The 18,173-nt window shown below is 40.2% G+C and overlaps 3 protein-coding genes across 4 annotated transcripts in view; 2 read left to right on the top strand and 1 right to left on the bottom strand.

Annotated features, from left to right (window-relative positions):
* xpo4 (exportin 4) overlaps nt 1-8,657 on the top strand; it is a 63,435-nt gene extending 54,778 nt beyond the window's left edge. Inside the window, exons 17-24 of the mRNA XM_078262491.1 lie at nt 170-376; nt 938-1,024; nt 2,312-2,492; nt 2,628-2,749; nt 2,845-2,975; nt 4,587-4,704; nt 5,294-5,386; nt 6,601-8,657. Of these exons, the coding sequence (XP_078118617.1) occupies nt 170-376; nt 938-1,024; nt 2,312-2,492; nt 2,628-2,749; nt 2,845-2,975; nt 4,587-4,704; nt 5,294-5,386; nt 6,601-6,798 (1,137 nt within the window). The 3' untranslated portion in view covers nt 6,799-8,657. The remainder of the gene's footprint in view (nt 1-169; nt 377-937; nt 1,025-2,311; nt 2,493-2,627; nt 2,750-2,844; nt 2,976-4,586; nt 4,705-5,293; nt 5,387-6,600) is intronic.
* Nucleotides 8,658-9,307: 650 nt separating this feature from the next.
* On the top strand, nt 9,308-14,095 carry eef1akmt1 (EEF1A lysine methyltransferase 1). 2 transcript variants are annotated; one of them, XM_078262499.1, is made up of 6 exons: nt 9,308-9,631; nt 9,732-9,851; nt 11,060-11,202; nt 11,992-12,074; nt 12,671-12,960; nt 13,348-14,095. In XM_078262499.1, the coding sequence occupies exons 3-6, from the start codon at nt 11,062-11,064 to the stop codon at nt 13,476-13,478; spliced, it is 645 nt and encodes a 214-aa protein (XP_078118625.1). In that variant the 5' UTR covers nt 9,308-9,631; nt 9,732-9,851; nt 11,060-11,061; the 3' UTR covers nt 13,479-14,095. The 2 variants fall into 2 exon arrangements, with proteins under 2 accessions (XP_078118625.1, XP_078118624.1); XM_078262498.1 differs by lacking the exon at nt 9,732-9,851 and having other exon boundaries at nt 9,500-9,631.
* A 51-nt stretch (nt 14,096-14,146) lies between these two features.
* il17d (interleukin 17d) lies at nt 14,147-18,142 on the bottom strand. The gene is made up of 2 exons (XM_078262500.1): nt 16,837-18,142; nt 14,147-15,294 (listed from the first exon to the last, which is right to left on the bottom strand). The coding sequence occupies exons 1-2, from the start codon at nt 17,142-17,144 to the stop codon at nt 14,973-14,975; spliced, it is 630 nt and encodes a 209-aa protein (XP_078118626.1). The 5' UTR covers nt 17,145-18,142; the 3' UTR covers nt 14,147-14,972.
* Between the last annotated feature and the right edge of the window lie 31 nt (nt 18,143-18,173).

Genomic DNA, 18,173 nt, shown 5'->3' with positions numbered 1-18,173 from the left:
GACACATATTTTTCCTTTAACAATTATTGTGGGCCCCCCCTGCGATTTGGATGTTGCACTAGTCCATATTGCGATTTCGATACAATTGCGATTAATTGTGCAGCCCTAATCTGAACACATCTTGGAATCCATTTTGATTTGTAAATGATCCCTGTTTCTGTCCGTCCAGGTGCTTCACCCTCTCCAGCAGCGTTTCCTCAACCTCATCAACCAGGAGAACTTTGCTCAGATCAGCCAGGAGGAAGCCGTCAAAAAGGAAATCGTCGCTACGTTAGAGGCACTGTGTGGCATTGCAGAGGCGACGCAGATCGACAACGTAGCCGCGCTCTTCTCTTTTCTCATGGACTTCCTGTCCAGCTGCATCGGCCTCATGGAGGTACGAGCGGAATCCAAGTCGGTGAAAGGCAGCCTGTATGCTGCTCTTCCTGTGTAGTGACGATCAGATTTGATACGCGGCGTTTAACTCAAAGGACAGACCAACAAAACTCTCTTTCCAGTTCAAAGGAATCTTAAAATATCTTTTAACTCTTCAGTAAAATGACTATGATGGGTGTGTAAACATTTGTGATGAAAGGTTCTGTAAATGTCTAATATAGTTTAGGGGTTCCCAAACTTTTTTAGCTCAAGACCCAAAATAGAAATTTGGTGTCTGCCTGGGACCCAAACTTACATATACAAACAAAAATACATCATGAATTGCTGTGACATCTACATGTATACACTACTGATAAAGAACACAACAAACCATGCATTTAAAATGCATATGAAATGTACTGCATTGCATGAAATTCACATATCATAGCGTTGTTTAACGCTGCCAATTGGCGACCCAGTAAAAAATGAGTCTGCGACCAATTTTAGGTCCCTACCCTAACTTTGGGAAAGACTCATGTAGATGACATTCGCGTTTCATGTGACTTCTGCTTTTGTTGCCCAGGTCTACAGCAACACACCCGAGACGATCAACCTCATCATTGAGGTTTTTGTGGAAGTGGCTCACAAGCAGATCTGTTACCTGGGAGAGGTGAGTGACACCCCCTTTAAATGTACTTCCAATGTTATACCTGCAGATGATAATGTTTTTATTATGCAGGTAATCAGTTGCTGCTTGCCACAGCAGCTGCTACCGTACACATACGTTTCACCCATTTGTTGTTCTGCTTCCTGTGGGATGTTCTGTCAATAGTTATCTCTCATCAGTTTAATAGTTTAATATTTATTAACAGTCAGTTTTGTTAAAGGCCCTAAAAACCCTGTGTGGGTGTGTTTAGACTGATTGACTGACACATCTTCTCGAGTCTCTTGTTACCTGTGTGTTACCTACTACAGATGACAGATGACAGCTTTATCATTCTTATTGGTAGAAAATATGCGTGATCTAATAAATTCCCATCCAAGCTCCGGCCCACTTTCAAGCTGAGCAGAGTTGAATCAGCCAGATTAACTGAAATCACATGTGTGGGTGTTCAGAGGCTTTAAAGAGTTTGAACTGAAATTCATCTTTGGCCTAAGCTGAATAAGATTGTAATTATTTAAACATTTGCTCAACAGAACTGTAATCTGCTTGTACAATGAAACAAACATTTGCCGTGCTCTCTGCTGCATTCACACATTTTACATGCTGATCTTTTTCTTTTTTTTTTAAGATTATTTTTTGGGCATTTTTAGGCCTTTATTTGGATAGGACAGCTTAGACTTGAAAGGGGAGAGAGAAGGGGAATGACCTGCAGCAAAGGGCCGCAGGTCGGATTTGAACCTGCGGCCGCTGCATCGAGGAGTAAACCTCTATATATGGGCGCCCGCTCTACCAGGTGAGCCAACCAGGGGCCCACATGCTGATCTTTTCTTCATAAGATAGTAATAATAATAATAGTCTGGCCTCAAGTTTTACTGAAGATAAAGGGACAATTTTCCTCAGTTGATTCCTCATTGTTGGGGGAGGGGAAAAAAAGATAGACTAGACTCATTTAAAAGATTTTTGTGGGGCAAACTGGTCATGGCCTTTTGGGGTATCATTAGAAAGGTGTGTGTATCAGACTACAAGGATAACATAGAGATGATAGACTTTTTATCAGTCAATCAGAATAAAAAAAAAAAAAATATGTCACATTACAGGAATATACAAGATCTTTCAAGTATTAGTCAAGAAATAAAATGATGAATTTCAGTCCAACTGTGGTGGGAAACAGACTATTTAAAAAGAAAGCCATTTTCATTTTGTTCACAGAAATCTCAGAACTTTCTAATTTTGTGGCTCCAGGTCCGTGTAGCTGTCTGAAACCTTAACTGTCCCTTCTCCCTTCTCCCCCAGACCAAGTCCATGAAGCTGTACGAGGTTTGTCTGACGCTGCTGCAGGTCTACTCCAAAAACAACCAGAGCAGGAAGCGAAACGACGCTACAGCAGAGGAGGACCAATACCAGGATCTGCTGCTCATCATGGAGCTGCTCACTAACCTGCTCTCCAAAGAGTTTATCGACTTCAGCGACACCGGTGAGTCGGCTGCATGTTTCTGTCTTTCAATGTAAACTAAGAGGAGAAATCCACAACCAATTAGAGCAGAAGACTTCTCCTTCTCCTTGTTCATATTGCCTCATTAAAAAAGGTTTTAACTGCTCTGTGTTCTAGACGATGTGTTTCGCAACCAAGACCAGGGAACACCGGCGTCCAGTCGGACAGTATCGGCAGCAGATGTGGTTCTTTATGGTGTCAACATTGTTCTCCCTCTCATGTCTCAGGACCTGCTCAAGGTAATCATGGATGTTTAATCTACGATCCAGGCTACACCTGTTACGATGACATGTTGTGAGAGCTCCTGCTGATCTTGTTCACGTTGTTTTCCCAGTTCCCCTCCCTGTGTAACCAGTACTACAAGCTCATCACCTTCATCTGTGAGATCTTTCCAGAAAAGATCCCACAGCTGCCTGAAGACCTCTTCAAAAGCCTCATGTTCTCCCTGGAGCTGGGAATGACCTCGTATCCTCCCACTGACCAAACAGACTCTTGAATACTAGTAAAGTTGTCATCAAGATTTGTACTACTATTTTCTTTTTTATTGTGTTCTCCTACTGCTGCTTGTTTTGAAAACATTTAATATGTGAGAACTTTGACTTCTTTTGTTAAATGGAAAACATGTTAAAGTGCTCATATTATGCTCATTTTCAGGTTCATAATTGTATTTAGAGGTTGTACCAGAATAGGTTTCCATGGTTTAATTTTCAAAAAAACATATTTTTGTTGTACTTGTCGCACATGTGCAGTACCTAGGTAAGGACTACTAGCCAGTCAGAAGCAGTGTATGAGGGAGTGCAAAGCTAGCAGCTAGGTGAGCATTATAACGTGTGTTACAAAGTGACGCACGTTCGTCACGGAAGTAAAGTCTGGACTACAACAGAGCTGTTTGGAGCAGTTTGTGAACAGTGTTTTCTGTTGGAGATGGTAAGTCCCTTTGGGGTGGACCTTGGGCTTTTTCACTCTGTAAACCTATAACGTGCACAAAAAGATATATAACACGATAACGGAAAGGGGAAAAGCATAATATGAAAAAAAAGCCCCACAGTAAGGTATTGAAACACAGGTATTGAATCAGCACTAGGATAATAACATTTAAAGTGCCCATATTATGAAAAAAACACTTTTTCTGAGATTTGGGGTGTTCTTTTGTGTCTCTGCATACAAACTTGGAAAAAAAAACATCCATGCTGTTTTGAGTGAGATACGGATTTCTGAATGTGTCCTGCCTTCAGTCTCCGGGTGAGCTGTGCAAAATCAGCACGGCTTTCTACGTCACTAGCCGAAACGAGGTGGCTAACCGTAGCATGCTAGCTCGTTCTGAATGGCAAAACACTGCTACAACACACACTAGTTCACCATAATCTACAAAAGAACTACTTACATGTCCCTATTCTGCAGGTATTCCACGCAAAGTTGGAAGTGTTCCCTCGTTTAGAAGAAGTCTCCCGGCTAATCCTGCCTTGTACTACTGAAGTTGTAGAAACGGATAGCTACTGCGCATGAGCGCCTCCCAACAAAGATGGGATAGAAGTGTGATGCCTCACTCTGTAGCTAAAACAGAGAGCTGAACACAGGGTGAAAAGAGGAGCTGCAGCAATGTGCAGTACAACAAAAATATGGTCTTTTTTGAAAATTAAACCATGGAAACCTATTCTGGTACAACCTCAAAATACAATTATGAACCTGAAAATGGCCACTTTAAAATCATACCCAGTCCCAGCCATTTTTCAAAGTCACCATGGTTTATTGGACATCTATCACATTATTTTTGGACGGGTTTAAAAGTAGAAAAGTATATTTAATAAAGATGTTTGCTTCAAAAAAGTAATTTTATGCTGCAAAGTTGCATGTGCTTGGATTTAGATATATATTTATAATAGCCCAAATCTGAAAATGTGGCTGCAGCAGAGCAGAGAATTACCATCTGATGATAATTTACTGGATTTCTGGTCATCAGTGTTCTTCTTGCTTCCATCTGGAGCTGCCAGTTTGCTCGGTGCAGCTGTGTATGAGCCTCCTGGCAGAAACAAGCTAATTACTATGTAGTTTCTGCTCCTTAACGTCTGTGTTCAGGATGAGTTCAGAGATCAACCAGCTGTGTTTGGAGGCTTTGTCTCCTCTGGCTGAGCAGTGCGCTAAAAACCAGGAGAAGGACACGCCGCTCTTTATCGCCACCCGTCACTTCCTCAAGGTATAGCACACAATCATTTTCGCCGCAATAAAACATGTAAATATAATGATAAAATACATACAAAACACAATTTTAGATGCATTTTTAAGTCACATTTGAGCAGGTAAGTTTAAATATTTAAAACTCCTTTTTAAATGCTCTTGTAGTAAAGGAATAGTTTAATAGTTTGGCATACATGCTTATTCTCTTTCCAAGAAATCACTGCTCACGGCCGAGAAATAGTCCAACACATAATCCCCCTCAAAAGTACAACATGTCAGTTTTTGGACAGAGCTAGGCTAGCTGTTTCCCCGTTTTCAAGTATTTTTGCTAAGTTTAGCTAACCAGCTGTAGCTTCATATTTGAGAGTGGTATTTTATCTAACTCTTGGCAAGAAAACAAATAAGTGCACTTGCCAAAATGTTGAACGATTTATTTAAGAGCGTTGTTGTTTTTTTAAGCTAGAATGGAAACAGTATGAGTTGTATGTCGACGCTACGTGCTGTTGAACTGTAGAATTCATGCTCTTGCAACACTATTTTAGATGTACTATTTTGCTTTATAATAACTTTCCTTTTCACACCGGGTACTCTGCCCTCTGTGCCTCCAGTTGGTGTTTGACATGCTAATCCTGCAAAAACACAACACAGAGATGACGGTGGCAGCAGGAGAAGCACTCTACACACTTGTGTGCCTTCATCAGGTGAGTGAATAACATCATCATTTATAAAGTTGTCCTCTGGTCAAATACAGAATTATTGCACTTGAAACCCACCATCATTAGTTGTCCGTTTAGACAAATAGACAAAGTTTCTTGCTTATGTTTAAATGTCCTTTTGCTCCTACTTGCTGACCCAGCAGTAACTTTGCTTTTATGGCAACCTAAACTGTTAAAATATAGCATGTCAAATGTCTTCACAAGAAAAGGCATCCTCCTATTCGTGGTCCAGGTTTCAATATGACTAAATATTTAAAAACTCAGTCCTGGTTTGATAAAATTGAAGCAACTTTGAGATTAAAACACGACTTGTTTTCATCCAGAATTATTTTATCATTAATAAGTCAAAACGAGCACACTGTGGACAATTGTCATGCAATTATGTTTAAGGTTATTATATTTAACATAATTAAGTATATAAGTATACATCAATTCTATTAAATGAGGACTGTGCTGCTCTCATCAGCAACAGGAGGCAGAATGGAAATGACACTAAAAGCCCTCTTGTGGCCGATCTGTGTCATAGCAGATAACTCAGCCCTCAGTACCACAGAATAGAACGGGATTAAAGCTAGAGTAGCACAAAATAAAGTTCTGTGTTGTTATGTAATGTAAACAGACCAAAAAAAGATATTATTATTATAACAACAACAACAACTTATTAACAAATAATGCTAACAAAACACAGAAACAACCACTAAAGCTGTCTTCATTGTAGTCCTGGCCTCTTTCCTGACCAAGAAATATGATGTCTTGATTTGTATTTAGTTTTTATCCTTATTACCAGTATTGTAAATATATAATTTGCCCAGCCAATTCTTGATTTTTGAGACCCATGTCAATATTTCTACCTGATTAAAAAAAAAAAAAAAATACACCAGCTGATATTTGTTTTTACATCAACACATGATGTAAACAATTATTTATTGGGCCTTCTATGGCTTTTATTATGAAGTCAACTGTCGAGAGATGACAGGAAATGATGGGAGAATATGTTTAAGGATCTTTTACATTTTATTATGAATGAATAAAAAAATATGGTACAGAGCGGGACATTTTACAGTTGGAAAATAAACGTGTCAGTGATTTCTAGTGGACGAACGATGTCATCGACACAGCTTCTGTTACGTATCAACTGATATTAGCTCTTTTATTAAAACTCATGATTCTGAGTTGATGATGTGTTTGTCCTCCGTCAGGCGGAGTACTCGGAGCTTGTGGAGACCCTCCTCTCCTCGCAGAGAGACGCCGTCATCTACCAGCGGCTGGCCGACGCCTTCAACACCCTGGCAGCCAGTAGCACGCCGCCCACCATGGACCGCAAGCAGAAGGTCGCCTTCCTCAAGAGCCTGGAGGAGTTTGTGGCCAACGTGGGCGGCCTGCTTTGCATGAAATAACCACTGGAAACGGCCTCCACCTCGGATCTTTTTATTTTTTTATTTTATTTTTTTAAAGCAACCAATCAAAAGACCCCCTTGCTTTGTCCCTAAGAACTATGGGTAGAAGAGGCCGCTGGAAGCCTCTGAGGACCTCGCTGTCTCTACTCGCTGAGGGATCCATCTCATGCCTGAATGTTTACCCGGTTTTCACCTCCTCGGATTCCTTTTTAGTTTTATTTTATCCCCCGCCTCTCCAGTCCAGCATGATTGACAGACTTGATGATGATGTGGTAACCATGGAGACTGAACTGCAGAGCAGACGGACTCAGAGGATCCCCTCCCCATGTTGACATACATGGCGGAGCACTGACCATCATGACGAGGAGGTGGAGCAGCAGCTGATGATGTGGATGCTGTTGTCCTCCGCCTTCTGTACCTGGAGGCTACACACACACACACACACACACACACACACACACACAGACACACACACAGACACACACACGCAGCAACATTGGGGGTCAAACAAGTCTTGAAAATTAAAGAAGACGTTTTTTCTTCAGTGTGAGGCTTGTAGTTGAAAGTATTAGAGAGTATTAGATGGGCCATTTTGTGTCAAGAATGCCATAGCAACCACACACACATACACACATGCTGCCCCAATCCTTCCCAGAGTGCCTTTTATTTTGGTGAATGTGCTGTGTGTGCCCGTTTCAACTGACAACAAACTGTGCCTGCCATTCGCCAAGAATACAGCGGATGCACACACACACACACACACACACACACACACACACACACACAATCAAAAAAACGCACTTGCACACACATACAGTATGCGAGAGGCCCGGCTATCTTTGGGGTTGCTAAACCATGCAGCACAGGAGGGCGTTTGTTTGTTGACGTTGACAGAAAACCAAAATCAGTTTCACTAAAAGGTGTAAATATATATATATAATGTTTTCAAACCAGAAACCACAAGAAATGTTTGTTCAAAGACAAAAAAAACAAAACATGACTAAAATGTTTTTATATGCCAGTTAGACGGCAGGAAGAATTGTGCGAGTTCAACATTGTATGAATTCAGATAAAGAGGGAGCAACTTCCTCGGTTTTGATCTTTTGCGGTTTGAAATTTTTTCTCTATTTGAATCGTAGTATTATGTCCCGGGGTCCTGCCTCCGGACACATGAAGGCTCGATGAAGGATCGGGCCTCTAAAGTTTAGCAGATTTAATTTCAGTAGTATTTTTCTACGGCTGCACATCCACCGTATCACTCTTCAACACACACTGGATTGAAGCAGAGACTGTTTTAGCTGAAGGACAGCAATAACAAACCAAATAAAAAGGAGCAGAGCCACTTGTTGAAGCATTATGTTGGAGACCTCCTCATTCAGAGCACTATCCTGGTTATTGTAGAACGGCTGTTTTGTTAATGAAGTGTAAAAGTGTACATAAACTTATTGTATAAAATGTTCTGGGCTCTGCAGTTTCCTTTATGTGTATCTACTTCAGTAAGATATAAAGTTGTTGAATATTCTTTTAATCACCAAATATTTCATCTGCCAGATACAGTGAGTGGTCAGCTATTCTTCAAGACAAAGGCATTTGGTGGTAAAGACAGTGGAGGAAGCATTTAGATTCTTTACTTAAGTAAAAGTACTAATACCACTCTGTAACTAGAAAATGCATTCCCTGCAGAAAATGATTGTGAATGTTGAAAAGCTAAATTGCTAAAGCTAAACTGGATTGCTGCATAATTGCGTAAGAAGGTGAAGTAGTGAGAATAGTTGGAAAAGTGGGAATTGTTTTAATTAGTATGAATTTCATTGAAATGTTGAATAATACCAAAATGTATTAAACAAATGTGGAATGTTTTAAGTTTTTTTCTAAGAAAAAAATCATAGTATACAATGTTGAAAAAAATATAGTATTTCAAAAAAAGTGATGAAATCATAGTATAGTATGTCAGCGGTGTTAACCTCTAAGCCACTGTGGCACCAATACCATATGTCTAAAGAAGTCCTAGCATAGTATGTTGAAAAAAGCCATTAAAAATTCATAGTATGGTATGTTGAAAAAAGTCGTATGTTGAATAACGTGATTAAAAAAGTCATAGTATAGTATGTAAAAAAAAAAAAAAAAGTCCATGTATAGTATGTCGAAAAAAGTCATAGTATATCGAAAATAAATCATAGTATAGTATGTCCTAAAAAGTCATAGTAGTATTTCGAAAAAGAAGTTATAGTAAAGTATGTTGAAAAAAAGTCATAGTAAAGTATGTCGAAAAAAGTCATAGTATAGTTTGTAAAAAAAAAAAAGTCCATGTATAGTATGTCTGAAAAAAGTGATTAAAAACGTCATGGTATAGTATGTCGAAAATAAATCATAGTAAAGTATGTCGGGGAAAAAAATCATAAATTCATAGTATAGTATGTTGAAAAAAGTCATAATATAGTATGTCATAAAAAGTCATTGTATAGTAGCCTATATCGAAAAAAAAATAGTATGATAGAATAGTATGTAAAAAAAAAAAAGTTATAGTATAGCTTGTCGAAAAAGCCATTAAAAAGTCATAGTACAGTAAGTCAAAAAAGTCAATGTATGAAGTCATAAAAAAGTAATTCCAAATATTTGATTTCCTGAAGATTGCAGGCTACTGTACAGTATGTTAACTAAAATAGCGCGGTCGACTTTATTGTCCCTTCTCAAGAACCGTACTACCTGGAATATGTCATCATTCTGCGACTCCTCACATGTTCACAACACCGCCGCAGTGAAGTCAGAGACGGTTTATAGAGGATCTTTGGAGTAGTGCACAGCGGGACCAGTTTCTGATAAGTAATAAGTGGTATGTTTAGATTTGTACTTTATTTTTAAAACGCTTGACCTTTTTGAGTGTGGTAACAAGCGGGTACTTTATCAGTGGAGTTAATTGTATGTCTTGGCAGTTTATTTACAGAACAGGCCACTATCGTCGCTGTCTGTCACTCCTTTATTTGTCAGCAGTGATGGAAGAAGAACTTTTAGTAAAAGTAGCAATACTGCGGGGTAGAAGTACTATGTTACAGGTAAAAGTCCTGCCTTTACAATGTGCGATTACGTGACATCTAAGCAGAAGCAGAGGGAGTATGTGGTGTAAATATGAAATAAAAAAAAAGGCAATTCTGAAAATATCTTAATATAATACACACGAGACGGAGAAAGCAAGAAATAATAGACCAGGAAAGGTTTTGTGTTTGTATGAATATTCATACTTTTATTTTGCCAGTACAAATTATGAAATGTGCAACTTGGAATTGTTTTGAACAAATAATCTAAGTCGTTGAAACCAATTACACAATATTAAAATACTTCTCGATAAATAACGATAATATTTTCATCTGGTAAATGTTTGCAAAATCACAAGTTCGATGCAGTCAACTGTGATCCAGTGGTTTACTTTAAATAAGAAAGACATCTTCAAATATGTAAAACTAACTCTTAAATACCTTATTTTGTCAATGGTTTGCTAACTGTTTTTGTAAAAATGTGACTGGTTTGATCATGTCGAGTCTACTGCAAGTGAATAAATAATAACTGAGTTCATATAGGGTTGGGCATCTTTTGGATTTTATCAATTCTGATTCCAATTCTTCCTTTCGATTCCGGTTCTTATCGATTCCGATTCTTTGAGGGGTGGAGTTGAAACGGGTCACATGCCTATTTTCACAAATAGTGGTTTGCAGTTTTACAGCTTTTTCAGTGTACGATAAAGCCACACTACAGTAGAGCGCTGCTTACGTTTATCAGTGTTTTTTTCCCCGAACGGCTCTAGGATTAGGCACTGGTTATGGTTAGGGTTAGGTGCCTTGGAGGCAGCGGTCGCAGCGCTGCATGGAAGGAGCAGTTGGGGGCAAAAAACACCATCTAGAGCTGCTTACTGCGCCCCAAGGCTGCAACACAACAAGCGCCTGGCCGCTTCGGAAACCAAAACTTGCGCATCTTAAATTGGGAAGCGATGATCGGATTTGAAACCAAATCCTCTAAACGATTCCAAATGATTCCAATAAAGAAACGATTCTCCTGGAATCGTAATTTTTGAAAGTAGGAATCGGTTGCCCAATCTTACATATATTGCGCACCTAATTGTAATATATCAAGTCATCCACCAGCTTAAATTAACCAGTTAAAATGTAATCAATAATTTAAAAAAATAAAAAAAGTTATTTTGGTTCCAGGTTTTCTGGTCCTTCATTCTTAAAGAACAGCTGTTCCTCTCCTCATCTTCCTCCGTCAGACATGAGTGACAGCAGCGACGACGACGTCCCGACGCTGTCGGCTCACACTCTGGCCGCCCTGCAGGAGTTTTACAATGAGACCAGCGAACCCAGCACTACACCATCAGACCAGTTCGCTGTGGGAGCAGTGGAGGAAGACTGGGTGAGTTGTTTTAGTGACAGGAGACAGAACTCTGCATCTGTTCTGTGTTTATTACCAATGTCAAGGAGGTTATGTTTTCGGCTCGGTTTGTCTGTTAGTCAGCAGGATTACGGGAAAACTACTGGCCCAATTTTCACGAAACTTGGAAGGGTGTAGCAAGGGCCCAGGACGAGCCCATTAAAATTTGGAGCAGATCCGAATCACATAGCGGATCCACAAATTATTTTTCATAGGCATTAGTAACCAGTGGCGGGGCGTGCCCTTTACACTAGGTGGGGCTACTGCTCTGTGTATTTTGGCTGTCTCAGTAATGGCTCCTCTTCCTCCACCCCAACTGCACATCTGAAATCCTTTCCTTACCTCCTTCTTGAGAATTGTTTTTATTGTCTTCTGGCAACTGACAACTTTTGATGGGACTAAGTAAAAAAAAAAAATATATATATATATAGACTAATTAATAGATTAATAGAAAAATGAATGAACAGATTAACAGGTAATGAATGTCAATCATACAATGCAGCTCTAAAGAAAATGTTTTTATAAATCCGCTAAATCATTTTGTAAACTTTCAAATGTCAGTATTGGCATCAGATCAATAATCCATTATTTCCAGTTCAAATATTAATGTTACTTTTTTTACGTTCTCACTTTTATTTGAGCTTAACGTTGGTAAACTAAACGAGTGTGGTGTGTGTGTAGAAGCATGCAGCACTGCAGTCAGATTAAAAGATTGAATGTTGATACGGTCATACATGTTCAGAGTGTCACTGATATTTCTGTTTCCACCAGCGGATGAGTCAGTTCTGGTACAGTGACGAGACAGCAGCTCAGTTAGCTGAGGAGGTCGTACGTGAAGCTGGAGAGGGAGGCAGGTAAAAACACACACACACACACACACACATTTTTACAGCTGTGTTCTCTGCCCAGTATTCACAAAAAGTAAGGTCAGGAGACAATAACAAGTTTGAAAATCAGAAACGAACAGAGGGTGTAAGCAGTGGTGGAAAAGTATTTAGATCCTTTACTGCAGTAAAAGTACTAATACCACATTGAAAATACCCCACTACAAGTAAAAGTCCTGCATTCAAAACCTTTCTTAAGTAATCAGCAAAATGTAGCTGACCCAAGAGGCTTTTTAAAGACTTTATTTAGCAGTTTCCCACATATGTAGCCACACCTCGGGTTGTTGTTTCGAGAATAATATGAATGAAAGATTCAGAGTAATGTTTGTTGTGTTTACATTTCTTATTTAAGCCCCAGCCTGTCTTGTAGCTGCATTGCATTCTGATCTACCTTCTGATACTGTGGGTGTAGAAACTGGTTTATCTCTGTTCTGTGATGAATGGATTCTGATAATTCAACAAAATGGCAGCTGAGAACTGAATCCCAGCAAAACACAACCAGTAATTTGAGCTTGATCTTCGACATGTTTCTGACTGAGTTTTTAAATGTTTCTTTCTACCTGCAGGATAGCGTGTGTGAGCGCGCCCAGTGTGTACCAGAAGTTGAAGCAGGGTGTGGTTGAAGGCTCGGACCGGGTGTCTGCCGTCGTGTTGGAGTACGACCGCCGCTTCGCCATCTACGGCGACGACTTCATCTTCTACGACTACAAAGAGCCGCTGTCTCTTGTGGCCAACGTGGCTCCTCAGAGCTTCGACGTCGTCTTGGCCGACCCGCCGTACCTGTCCGAGGAGTGTCTGAGCAAAGTGGCCGAAACCATCAAGTACCTGAGCAAAGGCAAAGTGCTGCTGTGTACAGGTGAGAAGAGGAGCTCTAATGTTGGCCAGTTTGTATCTCATGTATTATTATTGTTACATTATCAAGTCACAGAGAATTTTAATTACTTTATTTACTGCTGAGTAGCTTATCTTGTAATATATCAATGTATTAGTTGATTTATATTTTGTATTAATCTAAATCTGTAAATTAACTAAACCTGCCAAATACATTTGAAAATGTAGCAGAAGTAAAAAGTAGCATAAAAGTACCTTGAAATTGTACTTGAGTAAATGTTCTTAGTACCATTCCACCACTACTCGTTACACCTACATTTTAGTGGGGAAAAAAGTGAGCAGCAACAACGTACTTGCTGTGTTTTCAGCAGCTTTTTTTGTATCAGATGTTTGTGTCCCGTTTGTTCTACAGGAGCCATCATGGAGAAACTCGCCAAAGACCTTCTGGATGTAAAAATGTGCAGCTTCCTGCCAAAACACAACAGAAGCTTGAACAATGAGTTCCGCTGTTTTGTCAACTATCCGTCTCGCCTGCTGTCCTGAACCTCCAGAGGTCTGATGAACACTTTGACTGTTGAGAGCAGAAAGAGCCTGATAGAGAGAGGACATCACGCCGATGTTCTCCAGCACAGTGCTATTAGTCCTGTGGTCCTCTGCTGGTGACGATGAAGGGATGCGTTAACAATGCAGTGAAGGTGGACATTTTCAGAGTTTGTTTTGGTTAACAATTTTATAACTATTATATATAATAATTGGGCTTGTGAAACAAATTCTGATGAGTCAAAAACAGCTTCCCCCCCCCCCCCCCCACTTTATTTATTCAGTTGGGGATTACACGGAGAGCAATGCTCTCTTTGGCAGGAACGCCCTGATCTCATTCACACCCGGAAGCTGCCACAGTCTGATCTGCTGGCCACTGAGCAGGGTTAAAGGCCTTGCTCAACGGCACCTCAGTGGTGGTAATGAGAGAGGGACACGCACTGTTGTTTTAACTTTCCCCACCTAGATTTATCCTGGCAACAACCTTCCGTTCCTAACCCTTAGGCCACTACTCCCCGTACACATAGGCTTGTTAACCCATGGAAAATTGATTGACATTCATTTTGGTTAATAGTTTGTCGGTAATTGATCAAAAAAACATTAAATATTTATGCAAATCATCTGGAATATTTGTTGTTTTGATGACGAGTTATTATTAAAGTGGGTCAGAATGAATGAACTTGCAGTTGTATTTCAACATCAGTAGGTGGCAGCATTGATCAGGTCATTGATTAATAATGAGGCATTTTATTCCATTGGTCAATATTTGTTAGCGTTAACTTTGTTGGTCCACCCACATTACAAATAAACACATTCTCATTTATTTCTCTATCCATGCTGATAGTTGTGGTTTTATTTGTCCAGGTTTTGAGATATCCATCTCTGAGATTTCTGCCTCCACCCCGATACGATGAAGGAAAGTTTTTGTGGTGCATAAATCTCAGATACATTTCTCAAAACCTGAGCATAAAAAAATCTAACCATCTGCATTACTAGATACAAGAAGTAAGTCAAATATGTTTTCTGTACATTGAGCTGAACCAACCTTTCAAATGTCATAGTGAACTTCAGAGTTTCATCTAGTCTTCTCTGGATCTTTAGGTGTATTCTCTTCAGTCCAGCCAATACAATCACTTTGAATGTTGTATCCTTAAATAACTGTAGTCAAGACATCACCAAGTTTGGGTCCAAAGGATGTCATAACCAAGCCAAGAATGTAAGCAGGCCAAATAAGTCTTATTTGAGAGCAAACTAGACAACAAACTACGTCCTTATTTGCTTCCAGATGAAAAACGTTTCCCAAAGATGAACAGAGATGTTAATCAGTACCTCTGTACTAAACCCTTCATCATGCAAATATATAATGTGTGCTTGACTAGGGACACTAACGGGGGCTTCTACTTTACAGGTATATTCCCTTCAATTGATCAATGGGGAAGGATGAAGATCAAAAAATGTGCATCAAAAAACGTATCTAGAGTACCAGTCCAGCTTCTTTCATACATTCTTCCCCGCAGAGAGGAGCTGTTTGGCTTTGGCCTCTGCTCTCTCCAAGCTCTGGTTGCTGGTCTGGCCGTCCCTCTCCTTCTCCAGCAGCGGCACACAGGTGCATCCCACAGCGATGGAGACGTAGACCTCGATGTACGAGTGGCGGCCGCCGAGACAGGAGCCCGCTCTCTTCAGGATGACAGAGGGAGCGTAGACCGGAGTGCTGCGGTACTGGTCATTCTCCTCACCGTGAGGTCCGATCAGGCAGCCCTTACACAGGCAGTAAGCCTCAGGGACGTAGCGGGGGTACCTTGCCGGGTTGTACGAAATTCTGAAAAATTGAATTAAACAGATGAGTTTTCCTCTGCAAAATCAGAGTTTATATTATTTAAGCGGATTGCTGTCTTCAACGCTCTTAAGTGTGCCATATTCACAGGTCAAACACACAAGTATTCCTGCCAACTTCCTGTAAAACATCATTGTATCGTTAGATTTTCATCTCCTTTTATTTTTTGTTAAACTCAGCCACCTTCAGTTGTCACACAGTGCTGTTTTCTTCTGAAATTAAGACATTAATTAGGTGACTGACATGAATTGTCAGTTTTTGCTGCTACAGCCCAAATTCAATCGGTTATTTCAAATCTGAAGCGTGTTTAATGGGAAGCACTTGAAGCCAGAAGAGAGATAGCTATATATAGAAGAGATATACTGTAGGTCATACAGTAGAATGAAACTAATGGGACATAAAAAAAAAAAGGTAAAAACTAAATACCGTTTGCTCTGAATTTAGAATATACAGAATAACACTTAAATGTTTAATTTAACGTATTTCTTTATTTGGGGGGGGGGGGGTTATCAAAGGGGTGCTATATGCTAAAATGAGTTAGTGCCTGGCCAAAAATGCACTTTCTGTCACATCACATTGATATAAGAAGTGAGTTTAACATTATTGTTAAAGTTTTGTGCTGGCTGTGGTGTAAACTTTTTGTAGACTGTGAGGTTTCTTTTAATGTTCTGTAAATCCTGTGACGCCCTGCTATGACATGAACTACTACGACTACTAGTTCTAGTCACTGTTCCATTATCTTTATTGTGACTATTATTGCCATTGTTCATCACACCCCCAACCGGCACCGTCAGACACCGCCTACCCAGAGCCTGGGTTGGTCCCAGGTTTCTTCCTAAAAAGGGAGTTCTTCCTCGCCACTGTCGCACTAAATGCTTGCTCTTTGGGGGGAATTACTGGAATTGTTGGGTCTTTGTAAATTATAGAGTGTGGTCTAGACTTACTCTATCTGTAAAGTGTCCTGAGATAACTCTTATGATTTGATACTATAAATAAAATTGAATTTAATTAAATGAACATAGTTCTTTAGTGACCTAAATTGAGATTTGTTTTGCGGTTTGTTAAATAATTTATTTACAAGGAAATCTAAAATATCCCCAGCTATACTTGTTTTTAAAGAGCAACCCATTAAGACATGTATTAAAACATTCAGCAAAACTTACTGCACTTAATTTACAATGCAACATTTCTGATTTCCAGGCACAGTTGTTTGTAGTTATGGTTATATTATACATTTGGTGTTACAGTAATTCTGCCAGTGAAAGTTTAAATACACACTAAACGCTACAATAACTGTGTACTTGTGTATCCACAGCTGAACAAGTTGTGACAAAATATCATCATTAAAGTTTTGTTGAAAGTTTGGACATTACACATTGCAATATTTAACTTGTTTTCCCTTTCCAATAATATAAACACGTGCTGGTGTTTCCTGTTTGAATGCAAGTATTTTTTTGCAAATAAATTAATGCAACGTAATTTATAGAATAGATCACAACAAACATTTTAAGATGCACCTGCTCTCACCTGTAGGCCCAGGGGGAGATGCTGAGCAGGTTGACCGGGAGGCGGGTCTTGCTGTCGGTCTGGGACCGTGCGGTGGTCGGGCACGTCAGGTTGAGTTTATCCTGCGGCTCCAGCTCCAGTGCGTGGTGGAAAGCGCTCATCACTCCCACCGAGAGCCGACCGAACATCTGCTCCAGGATCTCCTCCGGCAGGTCCAGGCAAGACCGGGACCTGGTGGCCTTTTTTCGTACCCGGCCCGCTCCGGTCGGCCGGCCCAGCAACAACACAGCCAGGTGCAGCAGCAGCAGGACGCGGATCCGATGCGGCATCACTGTGCGCTTCTCGGTACGGTGCTGTGCCAAAATGCGTATATCGACTGAAAAATGTTTCTCAGCGCGCTCTTAACGCATTTGCCTTTCTTCAAATGTGACGTAGAATAAGAGAACCAAATTACCTCCGTTAATGACAGCGTTAACCGTAAACAGGTTACTTTCCTCGGTTATAATCCAGTAAAATGTTGGAAGCGTTGGGGAGTAAGCAGCAGGCAAACAGTCCACAGTCCTGGCTTGGAAACCGGGGAACAGGCGCGCTGCCAGGGAAACTGCGAAAACATGTCTGGTACAGCACGTCCACAGTATCGTTAAGAGTAATAATTGCCTCAGAGTTAGAAATAATTACCGGGTTGGAGGTTTCACACCTGCTGCTTTCTGTTTAAGAAGATAAAAAAAGGCCACCAAGATTGTTTTCCTGCTGCTTTTCTCCACCGAGGTGTGCGGGAAATCCGATGGAAGTGTTGGTACGTACAGGAACAGGGGGTTCCAGTGTGATCAGAACGAGTCTAAATCAAACTGGACCGACAGATAAAGTACCCTCGTAGACATCTAGCAATAAAAGAAAGAGGCCAGCGTTCATGAGAGCAGCTCCTGACGGGAGTGGGATGTCCAGACTATTGGCAGTGTGTGGATCTTGGCTTCACACCAGAGTCTACTTCACTTAAAGATAAACTGGATCCAGTTATGTCCAACCATTTATGTCTGCTCTGGTTTTACAAAGACACTATCACCTCAAGGTCAAACCACAAATAGATTTAAATCATTTTTAAATGCTAAAAGTACATTGTGTCTTTTATTCTGTCAAAGGCCCCACTCCTCCCTGTAGTATGATGTGTGCACTTACAATATATGTCATTTAGATTTATGTGAGGCAAAAGCTTTAAAATTATATTATGCATATAAAAATTCAGTTAAAGCTTAATTCAATACAGTTAAATCGCCACTAAATCTTCGGTTTGATCTGCTGCCTCGCCGGGGAAACAGTCCGTGAGCTTTCTAAACTCCGACATCACGGGTTGTGTTATA

Source organism: Sander vitreus, chromosome 11 (assembly GCF_031162955.1).
Source record: "Sander vitreus isolate 19-12246 chromosome 11, sanVit1, whole genome shotgun sequence".
Lineage (NCBI taxonomy): Eukaryota > Metazoa > Chordata > Actinopteri > Perciformes > Percidae > Sander > Sander vitreus.
Note: the sequence above shows the minus strand (reverse complement) of the source record. Positions and strands in the feature narration are given on the sequence as shown.

Excerpts from the sequence above, each read along its gene's own strand:
- il17d (XM_078262500.1), bottom strand. The coding sequence starts at position 17,144 with ATGCCGCATCGGATCCGCGTCCTGCTGCTGCTGCACCTGGCTGTGTTG. Across the intron at positions 15,295-16,836 it reads ATCTCCCCCTGGGCCTACAG|AATTTCGTACAACCCGGCAA; the intron begins GTGAGAGCAGGT and ends TCAATTTTTCAG.
- eef1akmt1 (XM_078262499.1), top strand. The coding sequence starts at position 11,062 with ATGAGTGACAGCAGCGACGACGACGTCCCGACGCTGTCGGCTCACACT. Across the intron at positions 11,203-11,991 it reads GAGCAGTGGAGGAAGACTGG|CGGATGAGTCAGTTCTGGTA; the intron begins GTGAGTTGTTTT and ends TGTTTCCACCAG. Across the intron at positions 12,075-12,670 it reads GAAGCTGGAGAGGGAGGCAG|GATAGCGTGTGTGAGCGCGC; the intron begins GTAAAAACACAC and ends TTCTACCTGCAG.